The sequence below is a fragment of the Cucurbita pepo genome, chromosome LG20 (genome assembly GCF_002806865.2).
Source record: "Cucurbita pepo subsp. pepo cultivar mu-cu-16 chromosome LG20, ASM280686v2, whole genome shotgun sequence".
Classification (NCBI taxonomy): domain Eukaryota; kingdom Viridiplantae; phylum Streptophyta; class Magnoliopsida; order Cucurbitales; family Cucurbitaceae; genus Cucurbita; species Cucurbita pepo.
In genome coordinates this window covers 2,502,409-2,514,436 of record NC_036657.1, presented here as the reverse complement: position 1 = coordinate 2,514,436, position 12,028 = coordinate 2,502,409, and the positions used below count along the sequence as shown (strand labels likewise).

General features: G+C 38.2%; 2 protein-coding genes and 1 pseudogene across 3 annotated transcripts; 1 reads left to right on the top strand and 2 right to left on the bottom strand.

Moving 5' to 3' along the window:
- Nucleotides 1-986: 986 nt before the first annotated feature.
- On the top strand, nucleotides 987-3,753 carry LOC111782606 (annotated as a pseudogene).
- A 1,064-nt stretch (nucleotides 3,754-4,817) lies between these two features.
- On the bottom strand, nucleotides 4,818-6,170 carry LOC111782530. Its single transcript, XM_023663292.1, has 3 exons — nucleotides 5,886-6,170; nucleotides 5,564-5,795; nucleotides 4,818-5,466 (listed from the first exon to the last, which is right to left on the bottom strand). Exons 1-3 carry the CDS (start codon nucleotides 6,108-6,110, stop codon nucleotides 5,051-5,053), a joined length of 873 nt encoding a protein of 290 aa, XP_023519060.1. The 5' UTR covers nucleotides 6,111-6,170; the 3' UTR covers nucleotides 4,818-5,050.
- A 2,389-nt stretch (nucleotides 6,171-8,559) lies between these two features.
- LOC111782587 (L-type lectin-domain containing receptor kinase VII.1-like) lies at nucleotides 8,560-11,348 on the bottom strand. Of its 2 annotated transcripts, none has more exons than XM_023663367.1 (2): nucleotides 9,183-11,348; nucleotides 8,560-8,821 (listed from the first exon to the last, which is right to left on the bottom strand). In XM_023663367.1, the coding sequence occupies exon 1, from the start codon at nucleotides 11,222-11,224 to the stop codon at nucleotides 9,188-9,190; it is 2,037 nt and encodes a 678-aa protein (XP_023519135.1). In that variant the 5' UTR covers nucleotides 11,225-11,348; the 3' UTR covers nucleotides 8,560-8,821; nucleotides 9,183-9,187. The 2 variants fall into 2 exon arrangements, with proteins under 2 accessions (XP_023519135.1, XP_023519134.1); XM_023663366.1 differs by having other exon boundaries at nucleotides 9,192-11,348.
- Nucleotides 11,349-12,028: the final 680 nt, after the last annotated feature.

Below are 12,028 nucleotides of genomic sequence, written 5' to 3'. Positions count from 1 at the left end.
CCTCGTTAAATATATATACAAATATATATTATGTTATTTTTCTTTGTATATTTGAGTTTTAAATTAATATAATTAATTTGAAATTAAAAGTGAAAAAGACATGAATGGATAAAGTGGTGGTAACATGCAATGCAGCTGAAAGAGAGAGTTATGTTACGTGGCTTGATTTCAGACTCAATACACGTGGCATCTCAGCTTTGCTTCGTAGACACAAACCGTGTGCTCAATTTTACCGGTTTTTCTTATAACTTTATAAATAAATGATTAAGCGTTTTGTTTAAATAATAATGTATTAATTAGGCTCAAATTAATGATTATATATAGGTTTATCACTTAAAACCATAAATTATTATTTTTTTTTTTTTAATTTGCAATGGAATTAATTAAATTTGGTTCATAGATCCCAAAACAAGTATTTTTCTTGCACTCCACGGAAGTAAAAAGTCAATGCATTGGCAAATGCGTTACAAGAGATCAACGGTCTGAATAGCTCCATTGAAATTCAATTCAAGATTACCGCCGTTGCAAGCAACTCAACGAGGTCACATTTAATGCTTTTTTTTTTTTTTTTTTTTTAAAAGGAGGTGTAATTAATGCATAAGATCTTTTAGATCCAATTCCGTACACACACAAATCATGCAAAGCCCATTTCGGCCCAATAAAACACTCAGGCCCAAACATTCAGACCCATTTGAAATATTTTATTTAATATTAAAAAAAAAAAAAAACATAATTAAAACCCAATTTGAAAGGGTTCCACTTTTTGGAACCCTGAACCGAGGAAGGCGGGATGGGAGGCCGTACCAATCAAAGTGCCACGCTGGATCTTTATAATTCCTTAATTGTGACACCTGGAGTTTCCCCCTCACTTTTAGAGGGCATTAGGGCCCACAGCTTCATGCCGTCGCGCCGCAGTGGAACCCCTCCAAATAGCAACTTTTTATAAAAGAAAATAAAATAAAATAAAAAGTTATAGGCTCCACGGGATGCCCGGAGAACCAACACCTCTTCGACTGCGTGCGAGCCACACTTGATCTTTTTTGTTTGTTTGTTCGTTTATTTTTTTCCATCTCAAGTAACATCTGTCATTCCCGAACGGTGAAGGAAAGCGAGCAAAAGATTCTAAGTTCACCCATTCCCTTTACGAATTATAAAACCCTTTGCGAACTGCAAAATTTCCTCAACGATTTTTTTCATGGTGTTTTGTTGCTGCAATGATATAGATATGGCTCCAATGGTGCCCGAGACTCCACCGTTTTGTTTATCTCCAGGTGAGTTCTTCTTTATTTTCTCTCATAATCTCTTGTTCCCGCTTTTGGGTCATATACTGATTGCATTTTCTTGATTTTGCTTACGGTTCATTTTGTGTTTGAACAATGATTGTGAGTGTTGTTTATGTGAATCGACGGCTAATGTGATTATAAGTTTGTCCGTAGTATGGATTCGATTGTTTTCTTTTGCCTTGTTGATTCAATTTGTTTATTGGAATTCTGGTGTGGGATTTTCCAGACGTAGGAACGCGAGGTCGTTTGACTTCTTGAGGCCAACAGTGTAGGTTTGAAAAGAGGAAGAGGTTGTTCAGACAATGTGGCTGAGGGTTCGAGGGAGAGACTTCGACTTGGGTGCTCCGAGATTGAGAATTTCTCTTGGATTTTGATGGGATATATTGGTTTTCAAGGGATTTTGGTTTCAATGGAGATGAGGTTATTGGTGGAGACGATCTTGTTCTTGATTGATCTTCACAGCTTTGATTAGCCCTCTCAAGCTTCCGCTAAACAAGAACAATTTCTGTTTCTATGTTCGTGTTGCGTCCTGTTTTCTTTATAGTAGGTGGGGTTTGTTGATTGAGAGTCTTGATTAGATTCTTTGTTTTTGAGCCTTTTGAAAGCCATGGAGGAAGATCCTAATTCTTGGTTAAGAAGAACCAAGTTTTCTCACACAATATGCTATCGTTTAGAGTCCTTACGATTGGCTTCCTTTCCTGCCGCCACTCACCCACCACTCAACTCAGTTGCACAATCAAGATCTCATGTTCTTAACAAGCAGAGGTCCTTGTCTCCGGCTCCGCCTCCACAAACTACACTTTCCGATGCATTTAAGAGTGCACGTACCGATCAGAAGCGGTTTTCAACGCCGCCGCCTCAGAGGAAGGCACCTGGAAAAGACAAGGGTAGAAGACTATTTAGTAAAAAAGCTAAGGAGCGCAATTCCTTAAAGGAAGAGAAATTAAAAGGCCTTCTGAGGCATTTTGCCTCATTTAAAGGCAATGGGAAGTCCAAGTTCAAGGAGTCTTCTTGGACAAGGTTTTTTGAGCACAATGGAGGGAAGGTCACCGCTGTCGAGGCTGTAGATGAATCGTCTATTGACCTGTCGAAGTTGAGTTTTGGGCATAAATTTGCTTTCGGAGCTCATAGTCGGCTTTACCATGGACTTTACGAAGATAACGTTGTTGCTGCTAAGATGATCAATCTACCAGTCGATGACGAAAATGGAGAACTCGCAGGTCGCTTAAAAAAGCAGTTTGATAGGGAAGTAACCCTTTTATCTCGTCTCCGCCATCCCAACGTTATAAAGGTAAGCATTTGCTCCTTGATTGATGACAAGTTCATCTGAATTACTTTTTGTTAGGTTAGTTTTGAGGCATATCTTTCGCTGAACTTTTATGTTTTTAATGTTTGATATGAGTTCCCAGTTGCTGCTTGAAAAGAAAAAGTATCTGTGTTATGAATTATGTATGAACAGTATTGTATTTGCCATTGCTTTACAGTTGGTAGCAGCTGTGAAAATGCCACCCGTTTATTGCATAATCACTGAGTATCTACCTCTGGGTTCCTTAAGGGCATATCTTCACAAACTTGAAAAAAAATCTCTCCCATTGCAAAAACTATTTGCTATTGCCTTGGACATTGCTCGTGGGATGGAATACATTCACTCACAAGGCGTCATTCATCGGGATCTCAAACCTGAAAACGTTCTTATTGATGAAAACTTTTGTCTAAAGATTGCCGATTTCGGCATCGCTTGTGAGGAGGCACGTTGTGATACATTAGCGGAGGACCCTGGAACTTTTCGTTGGATGGCCCCCGAGATGATCAAACGTAAACCTTATGGAAGAAAGGTTGATATGTACAGCTTTGGACTCATCCTGTGGGAATTAGTAGCTGGAAAAATCCCTTACGAGGATATGACTCCCATCCAAGCAGCTTTTGCAGTTGTAGATAAGGTATTTTTATTGTTAAGCACCATCTTTTTATTTACCAACTTATCTGTTCTGTAACACTGTTGGGGCTGTATGTTTCAGAATATTAGACCGGTGATCCCGAGCGAGTGTCCTCCAGTGATGCAGGCGTTGATCGAGCAATGTTGGTCCACGCAACCAGGAGAGAGGCCGGAGTTTTGGCAGGTGGTAAAAGTATTAGAGCAGCTTGAGAGTTGTGTTGGGGGAGATGGTGAAGTGTAGAGAGCAGAAGGGAAGTTGGGAAGATCACAAGAAAGGGTCTAAAGCAGCATGGGATGGATGCAGAGGGTTGGTCCTCTTCATTCTCATAATTCTCTCACCTCCACACCTAAATTCATATGAATCTTTCTCTGTGCGCTTTTAGCTTTTCTTGAAAATATCATGTTGGCTCCCCAGGTTCATTGTAGATAAAAAAGAAACAAAACTTTTGCAGTTTTTTTTTGGTTCCTTCAATTGTTTCTGTTTCTAACATTCACATGACTGAAATGAATACGTTTCTGACGATATTTTTGGAATTCTCCTCTCAGAATTGTGAACTTATCTGTTCCTTTGCACTTTATTTCTCTTCCCTCTCCTCATCCAACTCTCTTACTTTCTACTTTCTTGGCTCTTCAAATTTTCATCACATATCGTCGTCAGTCTCACCATTTTAAAACGTGTCTACTAGAGAGGGTTTCCACGTCTTAGTAAGGAACGCTTCATCCTCTTCTCCTCTCCAACCAATATTTGATCTCACAATCCACTCCCTTTGGGGGCCAACGTTGCTGAGTATCTATGGAGAATCCTTGTAAGGAATGCTTTGTTTCCTCTTTCCAACCAAGGTAGGATCTCACAATATACCCACCTAGAGGGCCAACATTCTCGTTGGTACGCCACTTGGTGACTTGGAAGAGGTTTCACATCCTTTGTAAGGAATGTTTCATTTTCCTCTCCAACCGAGATCTCACAATCCACCTTCCTTGGGGGCTTCGTTTCCCTCCCTGTTGTGGAATCTCGCAATCGACCCCCCTTGGGGCCAGTGTTTTTGCTGGCACACTGCTTGCTTGGTGGCTTGGTGGCTGGCTCCAGTGTAATACCATTTGTAACATCCAAAGTCATACCTAAACCTTTTACCTAAATAAAGAATGAAGTCATTCCTAAACCTTTTACCTAAATAATAAATAAAGAAGGAAGTCATTCCTAAACCTTTTACCTAAATAAAGAATGTTTCCTTTTCCTCTCTAAAGGAACTGGATCTCACAATTTGTTACTTTTCTTGACCTCATTTTTAATATATCTCTCCGTAGTAAGATGTTTAGCATTCAATTAAAACATGACCTTAAAAAAAATTTAGGAGCCAAGGACATTATAATGTTTGTGTGATGAGCATTAATACAGTTTTTAGGAGCCAAGGACATTTAGAATGTTTGTGTGATGAGCATTAATACAGATGACATACGTAGTAGGAGTGACACTGTTTCATTCATTCTTAAGTCGATTTTAAAACTATTAAACCTCAGGACTTAAATGTTTCAATAAGATTTTAAGTGACAAATTCTTTGACAGAGAGCACCAAACATTAATTATTGAGTCAGCCACATAAACCAAGAAACAATTCCATGTATCCATGTAACTCTAAATATAATTATCCTATCCAGCCTTATTCTCGTAGGTTCCATTACTCATGGGTTGTGAATTTTATTTTCACATGCCACCAGATCACCAAAGTTTACAGCTGAAAAACATTAAAAAAATAAATAAATAAATAAAAAGTGGAACAGTGGCCAATACTAAAAAGGAAACTCTACGTTATATTATCTATCTTATAACAATTTAGACGACTTCAACAGCCGTCCGATTGGGCAATTTGTCGAGCAAATCAACGGTAAGCATCGAAGCTCTGGGCTTCGGAAGCCGACCAGACGAGTACCCAACTGAAACAAGAGGCATTGACATGGTCCTTTCACAAGCACTCAGCCATTTAGTTTGCATGTATCTCTGTTTTCGCCATGGCCCCAAATGCATCTTCTTCTCCTTCATGCACTTTTTCGCAGCGCCGCACACTATTTTTATTACGCCCTGAAGTTTCTCCACTTTCCCCACAAAGATCTCCGGCACCCGCCGTACCAGGCGGTTGTAGTCCTCGCTAGCTCGAGCCATTTCAAACTCTGCTCTCAAGTTTAATTCAATTATGTACCTCACCTCCCCTTTCTTTGATTTGTGCACCACATCCAAAAATGTGTGTTCCCCTGAATCAATTTCAATGAAAAAAGCCCAAACAATTCAGAAATTTTGAAAAATTTCCATAAATTTTCTTTTTCCATTTGTGTCTGTTTGTTCGTTTACCTGAGGGTATATGATGCGAGCTTCTCCACTTGGTCTTGCAAACGGCACTATCGTAGCCGGCGTTTCGAAGGTGACCGGAAATCTCCCTCATCAGGCAGCTCCGGCAGCCGGTCATTGCCAGAACGGATCTTCCACATCCACAGGCTCCTCCCGTCCCCTGTATTTCCTTAACTGCCTCCTTTGTGGCAGTTCTGATCTTTGATTCCAGAGAATTAGTCCGACATATCGTGGCCTGCATTACCATTACAGTACAAAGTTACAAACCCATTAACCTCAAATGTTTTCTTTTTAATTTAATTTAATTAAAAAACAAATCACTCACTTGTAAAATCTGGTTTTGGGTCTCCCAAAAGCTCTTGCTTTCTTCCAAGCTCTCGCCATTTTCCTTCTCTTCATCATTTTCATCAAACGCCGTCGTTTCACTCTCTTGACTCTCTAAGCTGCTCCCAAATCCCTCCGCCGCGAACCCCTCGCCGTCGTCCAAAAACCCAAAAACCATGTCGGAAAAACTCGAAACCTCTGTTCCCGGGAAACTCCGGCCGGCCATTTTATAATTATGTGATTTTTCACACAGGTGTGTGTTGTGTAGAACTAACTGGACGACTCCGTCTTTATATACCAAATTATTCGGATCAAACCGGGTCTACCGTAAAACCGGGCAGATAAACGAGACGCCACGTACAGTTGGGCTCCACGTTGATGATGTGGCGTGGCCGAATTGAACATGATCGAACAAACTAGTATACTGATCCCTCGTGGGCTTTAATAGACCGGACAGCGGGGATCCACGTCAGTTTGGACAGTGCAATAATGCCGATCCATTTAATCAACCTAATCCGGATATGCTCGAATATCCACCATTGCACCTTTTTTTTTTCTTTTTTTTTTTCCATTTCCAATCATTATTATTTTTTATAACTTGTGGGGTATTAAAATAAAATAATAATAACAAAATAAAAAGCAATTAAAATTGAAAAAGGCTGGAGTTAATATATAATTAATTTGTTTAATTTATATTTCGTTAGATCCAAAATGTTTTATAATTAATATTAATTTATTTGTGAACAATAAATACAAATCATAAAGTGCTGAAATAAACGAATAATACATATATAAATAAATGGATATATTTGTGGAATGGCGGGGCCAGGTTTTGTGAAAAAACAATTAGCGGGATGACATAAATAATTAAAAGCGACGCAGCAGATGGGATGCGAATTCTATCCTAAAATCATAATCCGGTAGGATTGGTGGGACCATCATTCTTGGACGTTTGATTGATTTAAACGTGGCTAAATCACCGACGTTGATCATGGAATTCTGGGACCCACCTGTTCCCTACCCGATTTTAATCATTGTACTTCTTTTTCTTTTTTGCCATAATGGAGAGCTGGGATCTTTGTAAATTGCTTAAGCCGACGTGGCAATTACGCGGCTCCTCGCCTCCGCCGTTGACGTTTCTTTGGCCGTTTCCCGCGCGTGGGACCCCACGCCCATGTTTCTATCCTTAAATCATTTGATTTTATCTATAAATTATAGTGTTTTTAGATTATTTTATGCGCCTGATCTCTTTACATTATCAATCATATATTAATTTATCATATTTATATAATAGATTCCAACATAAAATAAAAGTTAAAACGGTAAATGAGATTTAAACATTTTCTTAATTTTGATTTAATATTCCACATATTATGGAAGCTTTTAGAAGTCGGTAGAAAAACAGACTATTCCAATCAATAATTTAATTATATATTAATCAAATATTAAATAGAACATGGATGATTAAAGATGGGTCTGAAAGTGATTAGTTTGATTTTTAAAGTTGTTAAAAAGTGATTAATTATTGTGTTAATGAAGATTAAAAAAACGTCAATATATATATATATATTTATTTTAAAATGAAATTAAAAGTTTGTATAAAACTCGAACCTTCTTCTCTCATCCACGAAGCTTTTAGATGTTTGTGGAGAACAGAGTGGAAATTGATGATTGATGTGAATTTTATATTTCTTTTTTTTTTGTTTATTAATAGATTAAATGTTATCTTTCTATAACATGCTGTAAATATTTTAAATAAATAAAAAAAAAGCTTATTTTATTATTTTAATAATATACATTTCAATGAATTGAATTAAATAAAAAAAAAGATCAATAATATTAACCATAAATTATGAAATTGGTGCAGACGGTTTTAGAAAGCTAAGGGGATGGTGATCCAATATTAATATTAATAATTATGAAAACAACGTTTACCTATGAATTCCATCGTCTAATTGTGGCTTATATTGGTACAGGCCGCCTAAAAATTTCATGTGGCCTCTGTTTTTCGTCTCTTTTTTATATTGTATTTTTGCATGTGTTATGTTTGGTTCATTAAATTTTATAATATGTATTAAAAAAATAGAGGTTAAATTAATAAAATGCCTTTAAATTTTCCATTTTATCTATAAAAAAAAATACAGAATTTTTTTTAATAATAGGAATTGGTATAAATTTATTTTATACGACACTCACAATTTACATATATTGATAATTAATATATAAATAACTAGATATTGATTAACCATAATTGTTAATTTAATTTAGATGTGTTAAATAAATGAAGTTAAAATTGCTAAAATTGTATTAAATAATGGGTCCTTGTTAGTATGAAACTTTGGTTTTTGCAAGCTTTTGTTAAAACACGGGATTTATGCACAATTTCTTTTCTAATCTGGACATAAAATAAATCTAATTTGTCTTATTACTGCGTTTGTGTTTATTTTATAAATTTTAAAAACCTAAAATTGTGAAATATTTGGGTTTTTCTTTTCTTTTCTTTTCTTTTCTTACTTTCTCTCTCTCCTAAAATATAAAATCAATAATGAGAGGTGGCGTGTTTAATTGAGTTGATACATGAATGATATATGTGATGGTATTATTAAAATTTAAGTAAAATAAATTTTGATAAACGAATGAGATACATGAACGATATACTTGATTTATTATTAGAATGTATGCTACATAAATAATTGTGAGATTCCACGTCGGTTGGAGAGAGAAATGAGCCTAGAAACCTTTCTCTTGTAGATGCATTATAAAACTTTGAAGGAAAAGCTAAAGAGGACAATATATGCAAATTAGTGGACTGAACTATTACAACTGGCATTAGAGGCAAACACCACGCAGTGTGCTAGCGAAGGACGCTGGGCCTTGAAGGGAGAGATTTTGAGATTCCACATCGATTAGAGAAATGAATGACTATTAGTGAAGACGCTGGCACCAAAGAGAGATAGATTGTGAGATCCCACGTCAGTTGAAAAGGAAAAAAAGGTATGAATTCTTAAAAATTTTGAGAAAATTCGGAAGAGTAGGTTTTGACGGTGTTACTATTAAAATTAAAATGGAAGATCGTGTTGTTATATGTTATTGGTGATGAACGGACTTGGAAGGTATTCAAATCCATCAAGTCCATAACTTGGGCCTAGAAAGGCCCATATCCATGATTATGGGCATAGGTGGGCCACTGTGGAATCTTACAAACGGGCCGAAAGCCCAAAACAGTGTTTAGAAGTAGTTTGTTTATGTACGGTATAAAAAGCAATAATCCAGTACAATGAGTTTCCAAGTCCAATACCTTCCTCACCTGCCCACTACAATGGAATCGGACCAAGACAGGGAGGTTGAAGAAGACTGAAGAAAATCCTCAAATGTTGGATGTTTATGCCCAAAACCAACGCCAGAATCACACCACATTCCTTGCGACTTCAATCTTTCAAGCAAATAAGCATTCATGCTCTCACTCTCATTCTCATCCACCTCTATTTTTCCTTCCAAAACTTTCACAATTTGCCTCATCTTCGGTCGAGTTTTCGGGTCGGGATGTACACATAACAATCCTAAATGTAACACTCTCTCGACTTCCTCCTCGTTCCACCCGCCCTTCTTCCTCAGTCGCTCGTCGACTGCTGCTGTGATCTCCCCTTCAACCGCCAATCGTCGAACCCAATCCACTAATGGTGGCTTCCCTTCCTCTATTGGTCTCCTCCCACACATCACTTCCAAAATCAAAACACCAAAACCAAATACGTCTGATTGAGTCGAGGCTCGTCCCGTTCGAATCAACTCTGGCGCGATGTAGCCCATGGTGCCAACGATTCGAGTCGTGCTAGCTACTTGGTTGTGGCTATGGACTCGAGCCAAACCGAAATCTCCTAGTCTTCCATTCATGTCTTTGTCTAGCAACACATTGCTGGCTTTTATGTCCCTATGGAGGACCTTGGATTCCCATCCTTCGTGTAAATACAAAACCCCCGAAGCTACGTTTTTCAATACTCGAATTCGATCCTCGCAGCTCAACATGCTTCTCTCGTCGCAATCAAATACCCATTTGTCTAAACTTCCATTTTCCATGTAATCATAGACAAGTAAGAAATTCCCCGTCTCTTTCTTACACCAACCCCTCAAACTGACTAGATTTCTGTGCTTCAATCTTCCTATACTCGAGATTTCAGCTAAGAACTCTCGCATCCCATCGTTTTCGTGAGAAATTCGTTTCACTGCAACTTCCGAACCTCCTCCAGCCAAGACCCCTTTGTGCACCTTCCCATTCCCTCCAACTCCGATGACATTTTCTTCTGCAAACCCTTTGGTTGCCGATTCGATTTCTTGATATGTAATTCGGTGTGGCCAATACTCCAATTCCCAGTCTTCCATTTCCGCTCTTGCCCTCGCTCTCCTCCGGTGGTCTGCAATCAAAATCCCCAAAATCGTAGCTATGAAGAAAACGAATAGGAATCCGCCGGCCGTCACTCCGGCGATGATCCACTTGGATTTAGTAATCGGGTCTTTTGGGAGGACGAAGGAGGGCAATCCAGCGGTAATCAAACTCTCGCTCAACGAAAAATTAGAGTTACTGAAACTCCAGGCTAAAATGTTGTGGCCTTGAACCAACTGCCCTGTAGAGCTCGTGAACCCCACATACATTTCGTCGGTGAAAATATGGGAGAGATTCAGAGTGGCGTTAATCAACGGCCGCCGTGGCCTCTTCATCCCCGCCGGAGCCATCGTAACATTCATCTGAAAATCGGAATAATCAATCCAGACTTGATAATTTTCGCCGCTATTAAGCCGGAACCTATTAAACGAGCCATCGTCGGACCAAAACCCAGCTTCTCCGGTAGCGGTAGACGTCAAGGAATTCAAGTCGATTCCCACATGATTGTCGTCGGGGTCATTGAATTCCTCATTATCAAACACATCAAACTCAATTCCAAAGACATGGTTATTAGGGTTCCCATTAAGGGTGAAGTTCAAAAACCCTAAATTCTGAGCGGAGGCAGTTCCGTGGATCCCAGTCTCCGGAACAAAGATAAAAACCAAGCCATGTCCGGGAAGGGTATCCCTGTAAGGGGCCATGGCGAAGATGAAAGAAGTGGAGAAGGAGTAGAGACGGGAGGAATTGGGTGCCCTAGTGGGGATCTTGGAAGGGTACAGAGCGCGACCGATTGAGAAACTGGTTTGGTTGGTGAGGGCGAGGATGCGGGATTCAATGGTGGCGTTGCCGTAGAGGAAGACATCGGTGGAATTGAAGCCGTTGAAGACGAAATCAAGGGCGGATATGGAGCAGAAAAGAAGGGGGAAAGAGAGGAGAAGAATTGGGAGTTTCAGAGCGGCCATGGGAGGAGCAGAGAAGAAACAGAGGAAGATGAAGAAAAAGGCACACGGTTAGAGATGGGCAGAATTTTGTTGGTCAACTATTAGGCTTCAAAACCCTGTACGACACCGACTCTCTTTTTACCTCTAATCCAATCCACTTTTCTTACCTTAAATTTCATTTTCAAATTTCTAACTTTTTTTTTTCTTCTTTAATTCTTAAAAAAAGAATAAAATAAACCCATTTCAAATTTCAATCTTTTTGGTCTTTGGCTTACTTTGACTAAGGTAACTTTTAAAATAATTACAGACCATTGCACTCTTACAAAAATTAGTTAATAAGTATTTGGTAAATTTTGGTTCCATAAGTAGCAACAGTATCTAAGTTGGTATATCTTGAGGGTTATTGAGAGGATAATAAGGAATGACTATACTAGAGTCTACCTGGGTAGTAAGAGAGGCTAGACGATGACAATTGAGAGGTTGTCATATGCCTGGTTGGCTCCTCGCAAAATATAGCTTATGCTTAAACATCTGATTGGGGAACGGAGCAACCCTTGTGAAGTTCCGGCAGAAAAGGACTTTAGGGACAACAAAAAATTAAGTCACGAGAGCTTATACTTAAATTGAATAATATCATACAAATATTCAGTATTCTCAGTAGCATGTTAATAAATAAAACAAGCAAACACGTGGGAAGTTTCATAAGTTAGGCATAATAGATATTATAAGTAGGTAAAGACAAAAAAAAAAAAAAGCGATATTATTAAAAAAAAAAAAAAAAAAAAAAAAAAAAAAAAAAAAAAAAAAAAAAAAAAAAAAAAAAAA

Excerpts from the sequence above, each read along its gene's own strand:
- LOC111782587 (XM_023663366.1), bottom strand. The coding sequence starts at position 11,224 with ATGGCCGCTCTGAAACTCCCAATTCTTCTCCTCTCTTTCCCCCTTCTT. Across the intron at positions 8,822-9,191 it reads GATTCCATTGTAGTGGGCAG|CGTCTTCACTAATAGTCATT; the intron begins GTGAGGAAGGTA and ends CTTTGGTGCCAG.
- LOC111782530 (XM_023663292.1), bottom strand. The coding sequence starts at position 6,110 with ATGGCCGGCCGGAGTTTCCCGGGAACAGAGGTTTCGAGTTTTTCCGAC. Across the intron at positions 5,796-5,885 it reads CCCAAAACCAGATTTTACAA|GCCACGATATGTCGGACTAA; the intron begins GTGAGTGATTTG and ends ATGGTAATGCAG. Across the intron at positions 5,467-5,563 it reads CTCGCATCATATACCCTCAG|GGGAACACACATTTTTGGAT; the intron begins GTAAACGAACAA and ends AAATTGATTCAG.